Raw genomic sequence first — 17,361 nt, forward strand, 5'->3', positions numbered from 1 at the left:
TTTTGATGACATTTTAATTCCATTTTATTCCAACACATCAAAAGTATTCCGAACTAATTCTTCATCAGAGAATGGCAAATGTTATAAAAATATATATATATTGAATATTCACCACAACGATAGGAAATCGAGGTAAATTAACACGGTTTATGGAGAAGGATTTTACTTCCATATTCGTCTTGAGCAGCCATGCAAATTAGATGGGGAAAAATAGTCTGACAATGTCAGTGGGCAAATTAAATGCAAAATTACAAATGCGAGTCTTTTCTATTGTCTAAGAGTCGCTTGGTAACTGATGAATTACCTTTCCAGTTTTCTAACAAAAAAATTCAAGTTGCACAGATTTAAGGCTGAATTCACCTCCACCCCTCCACCCCCCAAAAAACCCAGTCAATGCAATCCTTGCAGTACTTTCAATCCTTGCTTCAAGGCCTGGAGAGATTACCTGGCAAGATTTGAACTAATCGTCATAAAAGAGGCATTCTTGATTCAGAAAAAAAGTATATTGTAAAATATACCACACTTTGACCCAAAAAATTTAAAAGACTGCTCCATGTTCCGGCAGAATATTCTAAATGGTTGTATCACAGATGGCAGCAATTTAAGAACAACTTCCAGTATCCAAATACAGTAAACAGAAAAACTTACCATAAAATGCATCTCCTCATAATATTCAGTATTGCTCTTTTTTTTTTTACCCAAACCTATCCTTGATCTGCCGACACCCTCCATCGGGGCTTTGGCCATCAATTTTATGAATTCAGTCTACTTCATTGAGACCCTCTGAGGCTCAACGCAGCTCTCATCTCAGCCATACGACCATCTCCGTTTGTCCAATACCAGGCCAAGATTTCAGGAATTTTCATTTGGTTTGCACTATGACTGAAACTGATGATGGAGATCGGGCCAAAAGCACAGATGAAAGCTGAGATCCCCATTGGTGTGAAGATGTAAAGAATGTGGCACTGATTCACTGGGTGTGTAAACTTTCAGGGCATTAAGAGGCTCTGTAGGGAAGGACTTGGGGCTTTCTACTTAAAACTATGTAAAAAGATGAGTTCAAGTTAAAAAAGAGAGAAAATATAGTAAAAGTAAAGAATTTACAAAGTATTTACAAGCCACATGAAGATGACAAAACGAAAAGGACAAAAGCTAATGTACTCGAGGTGTTACTCCTTTAGCTTTGAAAATAAGACTATTAAAGGTTGATGTATCTGGTTGATATCCAACTTCAATGTTTGCAGAAATAAAGAATGATTCCACCCTAGAAAATCTTTCTTTTATTGTGGGCCACTACATGTTTCCTAAGGTTCTTTGGGAGTTTTGAAAAATCTACTGTAACATTTCAGGCAAGTTTTGCAAATAAAGCACATATTTTGATAGAATCAGTGCATTCAATTTATTTGTAAAGTTTTAAAAATTGATTAGTCAAATATAAGTGCAATTTTTAAAAAAGTATTTAAAAAGTGAATTCCGACTAGGCAGAACAATTCCACCGACGAAAATTTAACAAACATTGGAGACAAACAGAAATGTAAAGATCGCCAATTTCAGAATTTTTGGAATGGTATTTCGTAACTTCCCTTCAAGAAGGACAAGTATCGAAGAAGCTGACACCTAGAACCCTGATGCGACATCTGGAAGGAGAACCATAGGAGGCACCCACCCAGCAGTGTTCACACGAGTTGGTGCCCCATCTTCTTGGCTCACATGTCCCCCCTCCATTCTGGGTCCATCTGCTCTGCCACGGCACTGACGCCTTGATCCTCTCCGCCTTCCGGTTTGTCCACTGCAAAAGAAAAAAAGTAAAGTACTTTGTCAACGTTTTCAGCTTGTCACTGACCCTGAACCCCTTTTGGCAATTTTAATTTTTTCACAACACCTTATTGGATTGGGCATGTTCGGTCTCTAAACGTGATGGGATGTTTGGAGCAGGGTTCATACACCTTATTGGATTGGGCATGTTCGGTCTCTAAACGTGATGGGATGTTTGGAGCAGGGTTCATACACCTTATTGGATTGGGCATGTTAGGTCTCTAAACGTGATGGGATGTTTGGAGCAGGGTTCATACACCTTATTGGATTGGGCATGTTAGGTCTCTAAACGTGATGGGATGTTTGGAGCAGGGTTCATACACCTTATTGGATTGGGCATGTTAGGTCTCTAAACGTGATGGGATGTTTGGAGCAGGGTTCATACGCCTTATTGGATTGGGCATGTTAGGTCTCTAAACGTGATGGGATGTTTGGAGCAGGGTTCATACGCCTTATTGGATTGGGCATGTTAGGTCTCTAAACGTGATGGGATGTTTGGAGCAGGGTTCATACGCCTTATTGGATTGGGCATGTTAGGTCTCTAAACGTGATGGGATGTTTGGAGCAGGGTTCATACGCCTTATTGGATTGGGCATGTTCGGTCTCTAAACGTGATGGGATGTTTGGAGCAGGGTTCATACACCTTATTGGATTGGGCATGTTAGGTCTCTAAACGTGATGGGATGTTTGGAGCAGGGTTCATACGCCTTATTGGATTGGGCATGTTAGGTCTCTAAACGTGATGGGATGTTTGGAGCAGGGTTCATACGCCTTATTGGATTGGGCATGTTAGGTCTCTAAACGTGATGGGATGTTTGGAGCAGGGTTCATACGCCTCACAGAGAATTTTTTTCCAGGACATTCCACAGGTTTTCAACCCAGAATTTCTGGGACTTTCCAGGACTTTCGTGCCACATTTGGGCCCATTATGGACTTGGCTTACATGTATACAACTGCACACTCTGCATTGGGCAGTGTGACAATCGGGCCCGCGTACCAGCCATTTTTTTCAGCGAATCCTGCTCGAGCCAACTGTCCTGGAAACAACCTTTTACTTTCTTCGGTATCGTTCCAACTTTTCAAAATGCAATCCTGCTTTATCCTGTCACAAAATACCAAGGCCTACGTGCAGTACTTCTACACCAACATACAATCACGTTGCCCATGGGGTGAGCGGGTGGTTCGACCTCACTGGTTTTCCAATGCTGCTGACTCACTAGTAACGGTATGCACAAACTGCGGTGCGGAATACCAGCGACACGTTTTGGGGAACATGCACACTATAACTGTATAAAGCTGCATGAGTGTATGTGCATGTATTTTCCCCCCATTTCATAGCGTTAAGCAGGGCAAGCTAGCAATTCAACCTCGCTGGTTTCTAAAGATACCACTGACGTGCAGACGACAGCTTTTGGATTTGCGATACGCGACAACCTGGATGTGACAATGGTACATAATTGACTGACAGATAAAAATGAAGATAAAACAAGAGAACCTTTATAAGCATTTTGAAAATTTCAGAACATTCGAGGACTTTGAAGAATCAATTTTTTTTTCAAGTATATTCAAGGAATTCCAGGTGGCATGTGAACCCTGTTGGAACATTTGGGTGTCAATCGGTGATGAAATGACAGAAAAGGTTATTTAATACATACAATTGATACATAAATTCAGTATGTTTGACTCACCTAAATCACTGATTTTGAGAGTGTCCATTTTCTGGATGATATCTTCCAGGGCATCTTCGTCCTCTTCAAAGTGGCATCCCGTGTATGCGTTATTCTCCAAGCAGTACTGCAGAAACCTGGTAACAGGACATTCATTTGCTTTTAAAATACACTGATCAATTTTAGAGTATTCGTGTCTTTCCTTCTTCTTTCAACTCTAAGGAATTGTGATGTTTCGATCCAACATTTCAAGCCGTATCCAGACCCTGTTTTTAATAGCAAGTCTTCTCACTGTAAAACACTGACTTGCACTCAAATTCTGCCAAACAAATATCAGGTTAGGCTGCCTTCTCCAGACTTGTACCAGTGACTAAACTCAAGACAGTAACAGAACATCGCAATATAACAAGTTGGTCTGACAGGCGAGTGCAGCTTATGGAGTACACCCTACTTTCATCAATTTCAGTTATGCCACTTCTTACTTACTTATTCCAGCATTCGTCCTTGCTGAGCATGTAGGGGTTACCGACCAACACCAGCAGGGCTTTGGCACGAGTGATGGCCACGTTCAGTCTCTACAAAAGAAAAAACCCTGACATGCACAACTTACTGCTCATCAACTGAGTGTAACTGACGTGAGAATTTACCTAGAAAGAATCTGGAAATAAGTGACAATAAGTGAATAAGTGAAATCTTAAGTTAGATGGAAAAATTGTTTCAGTGATCGAACGCCAGTTTTGTTTCTGTTTTTTGTATTTTTAGGTATGTTTGCGGATACTCCCTTCTTAAACAGTTCATGTGTTGTAAACTCAAAATGATATTCTTGGTAACGCACAAAACTCAAATGGAAATTAGAAAAAAGGCCAAGTGGAAATCATGTGACAGGCATGAGATACCTGTCTAACGCTCACGTGATGGCCATCAGGCAAACAAGCCACACATAAGACAACTGAGTAGAAGTCAGTTTTTGTTTTCACCAGCCACGTTGTACAAACCTTTGGATTTTTGACGAAGCCCAGCTTGTAATCAATGTCCATCTGGATGTGTTCTGGTTTGGTACTGCGGACGGTGGACACGATGATGACCAGTCTCTCCTGACCCTGGAACTCTTCAACCGAGCCCACCTTGATGTCGCTGTGGTGACGCTTCCTCAAAACTGCCTGCAGCTTTTGCACCTGGGTATAAAATGTCAAGATAAACCTTTCGTCTTGCATCCATGAGGTCTACATCCATGAGATCTAAAGGCCCCAGTCTGGTGCCTCAGCTCTCGGTTGAGTAACTGTTGACTTCCCATCTATACCCAGGGTGTGCCAAAACAGTTAACCCAAAATCAAGGCAAATCTAACAAGAGCCTTAGTGACTTCCACTAAGCCTTGGGGTTAGGGGTACAAAGTGTTAAATGATCCGTTAAGACTTTAAAACGTCCGATCCCAAAGTGATTGAGAAGATTTGAGAAACATTTACCCATAAATGAAGCGTGATCTATATTAATAACGTTAAATAAACAATCTGTATTATTTGTTTGAATGTCTATAAATAATTTTTACCCAAATATTCCAACTAAGCCCAAGATAAAAACAGCACACTTGAAAAAAATCCATTACAAGGTATTAGAAATCATTATCAAGAAAAGCAGAAAAATAAAATCCACATGTCCTGAGCATAGCTGACCTGACGACGATAGGGTGAGATAATTCCAATGTCCGATTCCTTGATTTTCCGCCCCCCTCGCTTGGCCAGCAAGTCTTCCACATACTCCACGACCACTGTCACCTCGGCCGAGTTGAAGAAAGACGGGCTCTGCCCCTCTCGCTCGTCCTTACCTTCTACCCCGTGGAACAGAATGGGAAAGTCCTGAGGGGCGAGGGATCATGGACGGAAGTAAATGGTTTGACCGTGAGGAAATCTTTCAGAGCCATTTCCGGCTTGTTCAGGACCCATGCAACCAAACATAACTAACAGACTAGTGTCGCAGTTGAGCCCATCACAAGACTCGGCAGGTGCATCACAAGTCATCCAGGTCTTAAGCCAAGTCACATGCTATTCAACTGAACTGTGACAAAAGCATTCCTCTAAAACTGTTCAACCTGTAAGTTACGGCTGGCCTTGTGAAAATACTTGTGACTGGACTCAGTTACAACACTATCACTGTTAGAATAATTTGGGCACAAGAATTAGAAGCTCTAGTGCGATGGTACCTAGCTCGCATGCAGGCGGTCACGCATTACATTCCTCTTCGACCAGTGGGGTGTTGTGATTGGCCACAACGCATGCCAGCTCGTTCTAAGAATGTGCACGACAGAGCCATGCCACCTCACTGATGACATCATATCCTATTTACAGATCTATACCGATTTTGAAAGGCTAAGCCGATCTTTAATAGTATCACCTTCTGTGGCAGCTTGCTCCAGCTGCACAGCGAGTTCCGAACCATCTCGTCCGCGTGGACCTCCAGCTCATTTTCATAGAACATCTGATTGGGCAGTTTGAGGATGGCCGGATGGGAGCGGTAGTTACGTAGCAGCTTGGTCAGCACCCGACTGTCGTAACGCGGCTCCTCTTCCTGTCGCTGGTAGGGGCTGGACTCTGTCATCAGCCGCTCCAGCAGGGACAGACCTGAGCAGCGGAAGAATTGGCACAAGTCGGAGATTGGTCTCAACACATTCGCTCAGGTCTAGGGACACCAAGGGTGCCACTGCCTTTATGAAAGCTAATGCAGGGTCAATTTCATGTACACATCCATCCGTTCCCCAAAAGTGGCTGCCTTCTATGTGTTTGTGTACTTGAGAATAACACCAGACTAGAGAAAAATGAATCTAGCAATGTGCAGAGCAACCAAATTGGAAATGAAGTATTGATCAAGTCTTCCACCAACTTAGAATCGTCAAACACAAATACGACTACTGAAGAATCAAAGCCTGTTATTTGTGAGAGAATTTTGAGGGTTGCCATCAATCCCTAAAGAAATCTTTTTCAAAACAGGAAGAAAACTAGTTTACATGTGTACAGCAACCTGCTGCTTGGAACTATTTGATCATCCACATTCGGAATGTCAAAAATACTCTGCACTGATTCCAATTTTCATCAGATTGACTCCCAGATCTTTGCGCATGACACTTCCATAGCACTGATCAAAAGTCATTTCATACATCACATGTTGTTAAGCGTAAACAGCTGAAGCAAACTTACCCAATCCGTGTTCTATGGCCAGCGGTGACCTGAGGATGGGTCCTAGCTGCTTGGGGTCACCAGCCAGAACCACCTGACCTCCTCGGGGGTTGTTCGGGTTCAGGAGGTTGGCCAGGGATATAATGGCTTCTGGCTCCACAGCGTGGCCCGCCTCGTCGATGAAGACGTGGGTGAAGTGGTCGTAGGGGAAGTTCTTAGCAGTGGCCAGCCTGCGTGAGAATAAGAGAACGCAACCACCTCTGAAATGGGCCTCAAGAGCTACAGCTATGTCTGTTGACAGCAAGCACCAATGTATTTGCAATCAGCCAAGACCTAGCTCTACCAGCCTAACACAGACACATACTATCTGCCTCGAATAGAAGCCTCCCCTTATTGGTTGAAAAGAGCCATGTTGGCGGGGAGTGTTCATTTTGTTGGTAGTGATGTGACTGTAATACGTGCATTTCCTAGTTGTTCGTGGAACAGTAAAGTTCATTTCTGAACCAAAGAAGCCTCCATTGCTGAGAAAATTGCACCCTCTCTTGGTCCAGCTCGAGGCTTATCACTCATATTTCACACGCTCAATCAGTGTGAACCACAGTGTGAAGCTCGAGTATTGGGTTTGGAATTAATGTATCATTTTGCTCGAGCAAGTAAAAATGCCAACTGATACCATAACAGACAGACTCACAAGTGCCATTTCCACTGAGTAATCTCTCTCAGATTTGTAGCTTTCCTCGTGGGCATGCTGCATATTTGTGCACATTCTGCTGAAAGTATCCCTCACAGCATTCACATGCATGGAATTTTTGGCTCTTGTGACCAGCCCACACACCGATATGATCAGGGGGCTATTCAAGTACTATTAATCAAAACACTCACTTTGGTCATAGATTAGTCAGGTTAGTCACACAGGTCAGAGTAAGGTCTGGTCAATTTCTATCAATCAATATGTGCAATCAAGTATTATAGTCAAGTACTATTAATCAATATTTATAATTTGACGAGACAACAGTTTTCTGTTACCTTCCAGCTGTGCAGAGCGTTGTGACCAAAATTCTCTTGTCCACGAGTTCCTCCTTCGGAGGGTAGAATGTATCTCTGGATCCTTGCTTGTCATAGTTGCAAACGTCCTTCTCCTGCAAAACAAGCATTTCAGATTCACAGTTCTTTGACTACAAACACTTATGCAAGTAAAAATTCAGCAAATTTGTTGATAAGGTAAAACGTTTCAGTTTCTGTTGAGTACCCCTCGCATTTCAACTTTGTTTTACAAAGCTCTTTCAAACAAAGGTACTCATAGATGGTTCACAGCAGACTTGTCAGCTAAAATTCAAAACAATCCTTACTCCCTCTAAATCGAACCGGTTACAAATACAGTGAGCAAACGACAAAAAGAGCCAGGAGTCAGGGTTCAAGACAGCGCTTGAGAACAATGAAGTTTTTGCTATGAGTGGACAAGGTTTGAAGTTCTGCAGACCTTCAAAATTTCGGCCACACTTCTCCAGTCCCGACTTTGGGCATTCATCCTCATGATGGTCGTCTTGGCGATTGGAGTCCCGCCCGTCAGCAGTCTGGTTGCTATGAGATCCGCAGCACTGTTTGAAGGTGCACAGGCTAAAATGCGACTACCGCGCATCTGACTGTAAACCTAAACAAAATTAGCATGTAAATTTTGTAATGGTTTACGCCAAAATGTGCTTTCCTGAGTGCAAACTGGGACAGAAAACAGAAACAAAAATTGTCTTGAACACGAGAAGTTTTAGAAATGATCCTCGATTTTTAACCGAGTGCTTTCTGATGATGCATGTTCAGTTTTCTGTACCGGAGAAAAGGTGCCTAAAAAGGAAAATAATGCCAAAGTAATGGCAAAGTGGGTTTGAAGCAATTGAGGCAATGGTGGAAAACTAGCAGTTGGGCGTTCAGTTCTGCACCCTTTGATGCTACTCTTTGCCCCAAGATGCCCTTCTCCCTTCTCGGATGACCCAGCAAGCGCCTTACCTGTTTGATTGCCTCAACAATGGTTACGGTTTTGCCGGTGCCCGGAGGACCGAAGACGAGATAAGGGGCGGGGCGGGAGGTTCCCCTCACAATGTGCTGGACGGCCTTGATCTGCTCAATGTTACTGGCGAGCTTCTTGTCAAAGAACTGTCCGGCAAACTCCCTATAGAAATCAATGATTTGCACCTGCATTTCACAGAATGTCTCAAAGAAGATGCACATGTTGACTATGGGTTCAGAGCAATCCACAGTGCTTAGAGGAAAAATTGGTATCCACTGGTATGCAAGATTGAAATAAGCTAACTAACCTATCTCCAGAAGTTTATGAATTTGAGCCGTTCCACGAATTCAAGTGGTGGAGTTTTTTCTAACAAGCTCTCAGAATGTTCATAGATGACTGATGTAGTCCACTATTTGGAGTTACTGCAGTTGGATGAGTATACTTCACTGATCAGGACCACCTGAAGAGTTTCACTGTGTGCGATAGGAATCCATGGCTTCAAGGCTACAACATTTGACCTTAAAACTCTGAAGCGCTTTACCAAAGGGCAAGTTTGAGCGACGACTATAGTTAACTATAGTTTGACTCACACCGCCCGATTGATGGATGATTTGGACTATCCAGTCGACTACTTCGGACCAGGCCCAAGGGTGTGGTTGCATCGCTGGTTATCAATAACCGATTTCATTTATCATTGCGGAGGGAACCATTCACATTCACAAAAATTTGTTCGAGATTTCAATGACCATGTAGGCTGAGAGAATCGCAACCAATGGCGAAATGTGAGTAATGATGACATTTTAAAAAAAGATGGGCCGACTAGGGTCGTTCGAGTGCAACTGAATTGCGCATGCGCATTGTTCAAAAGCATCTGACTACTGGTCAAACTATTGTTAGTGGCCAAACTTGCCCAAGGTGCAAAGACCCAATTCAGTCAATGTCAAAACCAATTTGTTCCCCGACGTAAAAACACTCCCCCAAAGTGAGCCCAAGACCTACCCAGTATCCTCAGGTACGCTGCAGAGTTCCTTCTTGGTTCCGACGTCAGAGCGCAGAGGGAACAGTGCCCTCTTCATGTCGTGGATTGTGGCGTCGTCTAGGGCGTTGTGCTGGAAGCGAAGGGGGAGGCGATTAAAGGTGAACTCGATGTCGAACTTGAGCCCCTTGACAAACTTATCGATCAGTCTAGAAAGAGAAGAGGGGAAGACAGTTCCATGTGAAATGTTCATCACAACTCAAAATCTTGTGAGACTTCACTTATAAGTTCGGGACCGTTAACAAATTCCAGTCCAGGTCTAGACTGGGGCTAGGGGTCAATAAAAGTCCACAGACAAGCTTATTTTGCTAGTTTGGATTATCTCTCAAATCTCAGCTGTCCTTCAGTCAAGATCAATCAAGCGGTATGTGACATAAGTGTGAGTATAAAAGGGGAATTGTATTAGTAACTCTTCGCACAGTGGGACAGTTAGTTGACTTATCCGTTCTTCTTCCTTCATAGCCCTGGGTATGAACAAATGTTAACTTTCAAAAACACGGAATCTCCCAGTTCATGTAGGTCTTGTTGGCTACCAGTTTAAGCATAAGTTTAGTTGATGGAATTCCTGTTCGTGTACACAAAATCTCTATGTGGCCTTGTTGGATGAAAGACAGGGACCTACTCCTTGGAGAAACCCAGTACGACTTCCTCCATCTCTACACGGTGGACATAGCCCTTGAAGGTCTTGCTGCCTGCCGGGTCGCCACTGGGCCGGGCAAAGAGGTGGTCCCCTTTGAGAACAGAGGGGCGATTCTCAGCGAGACCCGGGATCTGTCAGTGGCAAACAAGGCCTGAGCCATAAAGAATCCGCTGCATGATGGGGAAAGGGGGGGTGGGGTGGATTTTGTTCAAGCAAAAAATGCGCGGTACATTTCACAAAGAATTTATTGAAAATTGAAAAATTGTGGCTCAAAACATTATTTGCAACAAAATATCGGGGGCACTATTAAAAAATCAGCAACTCATTTGACTCAAAGTGCCCACCTAACCTTAGCAAGCAGGGATGGCTGAGTGAATGAGACATCTACACTAGTAAAGCCAGAGTCCCAGCTGATTATAAGCCCATGTAATTTTAGCAAGTCCATAGTGTTTAGAAATACTCGTCAGAGAAGGGTAAAAAATCCTATATAAACAAAATTCTTGATTGGCAGTCCATCCAACCTCACCTCAGAACACTATCTGCAGAGAAATGGCATTCACCTAAGCCCCCTGTGGCCTAAAGTCCACAAAAATTCGCCTTGTCTTCTTACTTCGAGTCGGAGGAACCGCCCATCTTGCCTCATGGCCACCCCTCTCATGTCATAGCGCTTGATGTCCACCTCCATCTGGCACTCCTCAATATGCAGCAGGGTGGTCAGCTTGTGGCTGTAGTTGGACCAGGCCAGGTCCGGCTTGATGTCCTTCCTTGAAGCAGAATATTGCACCGAACAAAAATATCAAACTAGCAAAAAATAGACTGCAGAACTTATACTCAAAAATGGTCAACTTGTGCAAATGGCACGCAGAGATGGAATGATATTGCTTGATTGAACTTTTTGCCATTTGGAGCTGTTTTACGTCCCAGGACTTAACTGTCATTTCTAATTGGTATAATTTGGTACAGTGCTTGTGGGTGAAGAGAGCCAACCTGGGATATATATATTCATGAAACGTTGTTTCCCTTGAAGAAGCCACTACTCAGTTTAGTGGTCAACTTTCAAGCATAAATCGTAACTTGTAAACTTAGTGCAACATGACTAGCATTTAACAACATGGTTCGCTGCGTATCGAGCATGATTTGAGCATCCAAGCGGCAGCTCTCCCATACTGTGAACGGATCAGATTGTCAAGGAGATATCTTGCTCAAGGAGGCAAGTATCCCTAGTCCTGGCATGGAAACGAACCCATTCTGAGATGTCTCCAGCATGGTCTGATTCCAACAAAGAGGCTTTGAGACCAACCTGATTCCTTCTACTTGGTTCTTGTTGTTCAGCATCCAGCGGAGGTGGTTCGGTATCGAGTACTGCTTGATTTCCTTCAGTTTGAGTTTGCTTTTCGACGACCTGAAAAAGAAGTGTTGACAAACCTGAAACGAATCTCAGGAAGTCAACATGTATTTCGATTTGCACTTTTGATGCCAGATGTCTAGGTTTCATGAGTGAGGGAGGGTGAGCTTTTACACGGCAGTGACATCCCTTTTGGAACCATGAACCACATGCGTCTGCAAAGTGCACACGAGGCCAATCAAACTTATACACATGCATGATCTTCACACGAGCGCTGGTGAGACAGTACTTGTGCATGGAGAGAGTGATTTGGTATTATAAAATGTTCTGACCATAATGTCACTAATGCTGGATTCTAACTCCGGACCCACAGAATACATCTTTCTGTGCTCAACAAACTCAAAAAAACAAACAAACAAACAAACCAAGCATGGTTAGTGATGTAATTTTGCAAAAACTTAACTGATGGAAGAAAAAAGAAAAGAAAGGAATCTTGACATTGACAGCTATTTTGATTGGCGCAGACTCAGGTCAAAGTCCAAAAGGTCAAAGCACTTACTGCGGTAGTTGGATCCCCTCGACAATCTCTCCCTTTGGCTCCCGTCTGGATATTCTTGGAGGGCGTTGATAGGGGACAGAGGGTGGTAGGTCCTCAGCTATCTCACTGGTCACCTCTACTGTCACAAAGCGAAGAATGTGGAACACCTTTCAAGAACATAACAAACCCGATTACATTGACATTTCAGTTAAGGGTACGTGTCATAACAAAAAGATCAGCATGTCCACCGAAAGGAATTTGTAAACCTCAATCTTAACCCCTTCGCTATGGAGGACTGCTACTACTGCACCATTATGTGAGGATTAGTGCATACCACACATACAGTCTATTCACCATGCAGCTACTGGTTCAACGGGGCCTGCTGCTGGACAAAGCCCTCCATTCAGGGCATACCCCAGCCCAGCAGTCGGGTTAAAGGGGCACTAACCATGTAAACATTTAATCAAATTTTGTATGAATAAAAATTGGACTGAACTAAGATTTGAACGTGGAAACTCAAAGAGCAGAGCACTGGTAGTCTATGCAAAAACCTACTGAAACAATGCAATTATCAAGTGCAAGACAGGTGTCTTCTACCCAGTCACATTTAATTCACAGCCACAACCATTTTTATCACCACTGCCCTCGCTCTCACCATAATTACTGTACTCACCATCACCACCTTGGAATTGTAAACTACTGGCCCACCCTCACCACAACTGCAACCACCATCTTGAACTCCGCACGTCAACCATGCCACTGTTCACATCAAACAGGCACAACTCCACACATCAACCTCGCCTCTCAGACAAGTGCCTTGTCAAAAAAACTGCCCGATCCTTCCATCTCCAGACAATAGTTCAAACCCACCTCGTTGGATGTGACGTCCTTGAAGGCGAATATCAGCGGGCTGCTGAGAATTCCAACAGAGTCACTCTCAACGGCCACCTGAAGACTGTACTCGCTCCCTTTGAAACAAACCAGACCAGGGGCATACAATTTGGGTCTGAAGTGGATAGGTGACTAATTGCTTTCTAAAAGAACCTGCGGTACTTATTAACATGCTACAAAAATACCAGCAATTTTAAAAGGCAAACAAGTTGATGCATGTTGGATTGGTTTAATTAGTTGGTATGCGATTTGGAATGGAGGAAAAATTCAGACACTCCAAACTGCTCAGGATGCAGTGCAGTGACTTTAAATTTGTTACTGAATAACGAAATGTGACGTCACTGTGAACCAGAAAGTGCACAGCAAACGAATGGAGTAACGCGCGCGTGTTGTTTCACGTGCTGGTTCTTGCACTTACATGAATACATGAGACTGTGATGCATTCATGCTGGTACTCTACAGTATTCAGTTAATAAAAAAGCAATAACAAGAACAGAACAAGCAGAAAATCAGCTTATCCAAGAAAATGTTGCATGCCTGCATTGCCTGGTCTAGTCAACTATCTGGGACAAGTCCGGGTAAGCTGGCTGCACTGCCAATTACCAACAGCTACGTGCCATCCCAGTGTACAAAGGAGGTGTCGCTTACCAGGTTTCAGGTGCACGACTCTTTTGGACTGACTGACCTCGTACTCATCGGTCAGTACAAAGGCTGGCTGCACTTTCAAAAACACGCAGGAGAGGAACGCAATGGTGTCCATGTCACTGTCAACCAGAGAAGACACAATCATTGTCAAGGTAGGCTGTGAGCATAAGAAGTACGCTCCTTTCAGTAACGCTGGAATCACTGTCATAATTAGTGTTCAGAAAAGTGGTCCAGCGCCATCTGTGGGCAAGTTCGAGACCACTGGTCACCTGCCTTTTACCAACCCACTAAAATGGCCCCAGTTGGACCCTGTTGTCGAAAGATATTGTCACTGTACACTTTGAGGTCTCTTCTGTCACACACAGTTTCTTTCTATTAGCTCTAACCCCTAGGGTGAATGTAAAATTGTATTGAAATCGGAGGATTTGGGACTGTTACGGTTAATGGTTCTTGCTGTGCTCACTTTTGAAAAAAGGTTACTAATAACGGGCAATGATATCGTGTCCGAGGGCCTGGTCCCAGTGGTTAACTAGATTAATCCAACTGTTCATCATTTCAGTAACACTGATCCAAAAGTGGTCAACTATGGTTGTTGCTCGAAGTTGCCCATGAACAGTACCTGTCACAATGTTCTGACGTTGACGACTTTTCTATGTAACGATCACATGCTCAGTTTTGTTTAGACCTACCACCAGGAGGGCAGTGCCCTTCTGTTGGTGAAATGTGTGACCTACGGGACCCAATTTGGGAGAGCCGCTATGTAGAAGATATTCTGAGGCAGAAATTTGTAAGCTAAGCAAAAAACCCTGCTGAGAACCAGTAATTTTGGCTGGTAGCCTGTCGTTTTACTACCACATACTTCCTAGGCTTAGCAAGTTCCGGTCCCTTGCAGCCTGATGCGATTGGTGTCCAAACCTCACCTTCTGTTCTTGACAGTGACGCTCAACTTTTGGCCAGTGCCCTGCGTCGACTTCAGGGCTATTATCCCGTCATGACCGTCCTGCTGACTGGTAATCTCAATGCCATTTTTGTTCTCAATGAACTTTGACCTGACACATCAAAGCAAAGTAACAGCAGCATCAAGAAAGCAGTGATGGAAACTGACAGTGTATGGACCCTGTTGGACAGTTTATAGGAGAGGAGTTTTCAATGACTTCAGTTTGCTTCAACCTGTTCTTCACACAAGTTGGATAACGACTTTTGCAAGGCACGAACTCTTGCAATGATCACTCCTGCAAATGACAAACCTAATACAGTTGAAAGACCAGTTCTTGACCAGTCACTAGTTTGTGATTTATTACTGTGGGGGAACACTGCTTTTGAACGGCCTAACCGTGAAGGGCACCAGTGCCTAGATTCCATCCGCCCTCCATCCCTGTTTAGAATCTCTGATATCGTCCCAATGCCTTTTTTAATCTTGCCCAGCCTTCGACAGTTTTTCGCTGTTGTCTTGCAGTCACTTTGACACCAATTTTATGAAATTCAGATGCATCATATTTATGATATGTCCATTCCTCCCATGACAGATAAAATATGAATTTTTCCTGTTGATGGGTCAAATTCGTGAAAGCAGGGGCTATAAATAATCATAAACCCAAAAATCTTTGATTAAAATGAAACTTCAAATACTGCCTGTCTTGACATCCACGCCAAATTTCAAATTCAGATGGTAACCTTCTTAGTAATGGGAAAGCCAAGATCTCCAAGGCTAGGGCAAAATCCTACCCAGTTGGCTTTAGGAAGGCCCCCCTCTCTGTGCTTTGATGCACTCTGATGGAAGCCACCCATAGGGAGGCACGATCTCTCACCTGCTCCTCTTGACACACTTCAGGATCATCTGCTGCCGGTGCCTGGTACCCTGCAGGTGGCCGTTGAAGGACTGGTGGGAGTTCCCCCGCACCCCGCACTCCTCGCAATAGAACGGGTACGGCTCATTCCCCTCCCCCGACTTGCCCCTTGCCCCGCCTCCGACCCTCCGATCCCCAGGGGTGGCCCTGGCTTGCTCCTTCTGGTCGAGGGTGTGCTTCTTGAGGGTCACGTACTGGTCCACAGCCAGGAAGCCTTTCAGGATCTCCACACGGCCGTCCTTGACTCGGATCTTCCCATTTGTCTTCAGAGCATAAAGGATAGATGAGAAATTGAAACCTGCAACAAAAACGGCAACAAAAAACATGAACATTTTCACCTGTAAACAATACTAACTGGGTTCCAAAGTGTAAATGCCAGCGCTCTTCATGCTGCCCAGCTGGCCCCCATTTTATTTGCGTGCCACCAAGAGAAAAATCGGAGCCTCCACTCTTAGTGAAAAGAATTTGTTTTCCTCCACATCTACGGACGAGGATTTGCCCTGTTTTTCATGTCAGAGTAGATGTGAATCTTCTAAATAACACTTCCATTGAAGCTTTAGACTGCATTTTCAGGTTGTCGATGCTTCGTTAGTACTCATCCATGTTTGCTGCCACCTTTTGACATTAACTTGTATATAACCGTACCTACTCCCCCTTTCTCAAGTGTTGGCTTGAACTCTTTCAGAAAGACCCTCTTCATCTGTTCCTTGTCGTCCACATCTCCCCGCTCGCTCTCCTGGAGGAACTTCAAGAATCCCAGTCCAGTCCGGCAGCTCTGGGCCACCGAAGGCCTCCCTGCTCTCTGGTTGGTCATGACATCAACAGCGTCAGCGTTCCACCTTGAAGGACGCTCAGTTCCGTGAATACAATGTTCAGAAAACTTTAACTTGAGCAGTTAAGAGAAGTTGCTAAATCCGAAATGGCCAAGCAGGTTTTTGAGATGTTTGGATTTTTGATCCCCAGTGGTATAAGCTTAACTTATTCTCTTGTAACCAATGATACACCGAAAACTAGAGGTGGAGCACGCAAGCAGGGTTACCACATGTGGCCACATAATACGACATGTACAATTTGGATGTTGGCCCTTGGCCCTAAAATAAAAGGCATAGCAAAATGGAATGAGTTCCATACACATACATCACTTGACAAAACATTTCTGACAAAACGTGCACAAACTGACAAAGTTAACAAACCATGGTCTGTACTGTAGTCGTCAACCTCTAAAAAAAATCTAAGTATTTTCTCCCAATAAATGTAATATTTTTCATGCTAAAGTTGACTTTTTCAGGTATGTTATCACTTTCTGATTGCTGATTTACCATTGAAGGAAAATATTAGCGATGTCCGTGCATGTAGCTCTTTCCACCAAAAGAAAACGCTCCTGGTACATGTACCATGGTCACACCTAACAACAGTAACACCACCATCCCAAAGCCCCGGCCCCTCTAACATTAGGCCTAACGTTACCCACTGTTCGGAAAATGGTCGACCTTCAAACCAAACACCTCAACCTCATTTCATCCATACAAGTCACTTTACTAAAGACAGCTTAATATACCTGTAGCAGATTCGGATTCAAAGAATCGGATCTGTGTTCACGTCTTGGTTTCACCGCTAATTTGTTCGAGTTTTATTCCGAAGTTGAGCGCTCACCATGCTTACCTATATCCCTGACACCGTGTCACACTGCGTCACGTTACCAAACGGAACGTTCGTGGAAAACGTACGCACGTGCGTAAATGAGCCTCGTCTAAATTACTTGACTGC

At 43.8% G+C, this 17,361-nt stretch overlaps 1 protein-coding gene across 8 annotated transcripts; it reads right to left on the reverse strand.

Annotated features, from left to right (window-relative positions):
- On the reverse strand, positions 1 to 17,300 carry LOC110974259 (RNA helicase MOV-10-like). 8 transcript variants are annotated; one of them, XM_022225781.2, is made up of 21 exons: positions 17,153 to 17,300; positions 16,240 to 16,433; positions 15,556 to 15,892; positions 14,668 to 14,796; positions 13,751 to 13,866; positions 13,082 to 13,179; positions 12,233 to 12,378; positions 11,629 to 11,730; positions 10,939 to 11,092; positions 10,311 to 10,459; positions 9,652 to 9,837; positions 8,652 to 8,814; positions 8,131 to 8,301; positions 7,677 to 7,789; positions 6,672 to 6,880; positions 5,872 to 6,098; positions 5,154 to 5,336; positions 4,478 to 4,657; positions 3,969 to 4,057; positions 3,504 to 3,619; positions 1 to 1,789 (listed from the first exon to the last, which is right to left on the reverse strand). In XM_022225781.2, the coding sequence occupies exons 2-21, from the start codon at positions 16,406 to 16,408 to the stop codon at positions 1,707 to 1,709; spliced, it is 3,120 nt and encodes a 1,039-aa protein (XP_022081473.2). In that variant the 5' UTR covers positions 16,409 to 16,433; positions 17,153 to 17,300; the 3' UTR covers positions 1 to 1,706. The 8 variants fall into 8 exon arrangements, with proteins under 8 accessions (XP_022081473.2, XP_022081471.2, XP_022081468.2 ...); XM_022225779.2 differs by having other exon boundaries at positions 16,240 to 16,444; positions 17,153 to 17,294; XM_022225776.2 differs by having other exon boundaries at positions 16,240 to 16,451; positions 17,153 to 17,292.
- Positions 17,301 to 17,361: the final 61 nt, after the last annotated feature.

This window comes from Acanthaster planci, linkage group LG04 (assembly GCF_054643075.1).
Source record: "Acanthaster planci isolate LZ-2023a linkage group LG04, COTS_SCS, whole genome shotgun sequence".
NCBI classification, from domain to species: domain Eukaryota; kingdom Metazoa; phylum Echinodermata; class Asteroidea; order Valvatida; family Acanthasteridae; genus Acanthaster; species Acanthaster planci.

What these genes read in the sequence shown, in the direction of transcription:
- LOC110974259 (XM_022225774.2), bottom strand. Translation starts at nt 16,984, where the DNA reads ATGTACCAGGAGCGTTTTCTTTTGGTGGAAAGAGCTACATGCACGGAC. An exon ending in GCTAATATTTTCCTTCAATG is followed by an intron (nt 16,434 to 16,913) that starts GTAAATCAGCAA and finishes GCGTCCTTCAAG; the next exon opens with GTGGAACGCTGACGCTGTTG. An exon ending in AAGTGTGTCAAGAGGAGCAG is followed by an intron (nt 14,797 to 15,555) that starts GTGAGAGATCGT and finishes TTGATGTGTCAG; the next exon opens with GTCAAAGTTCATTGAGAACA.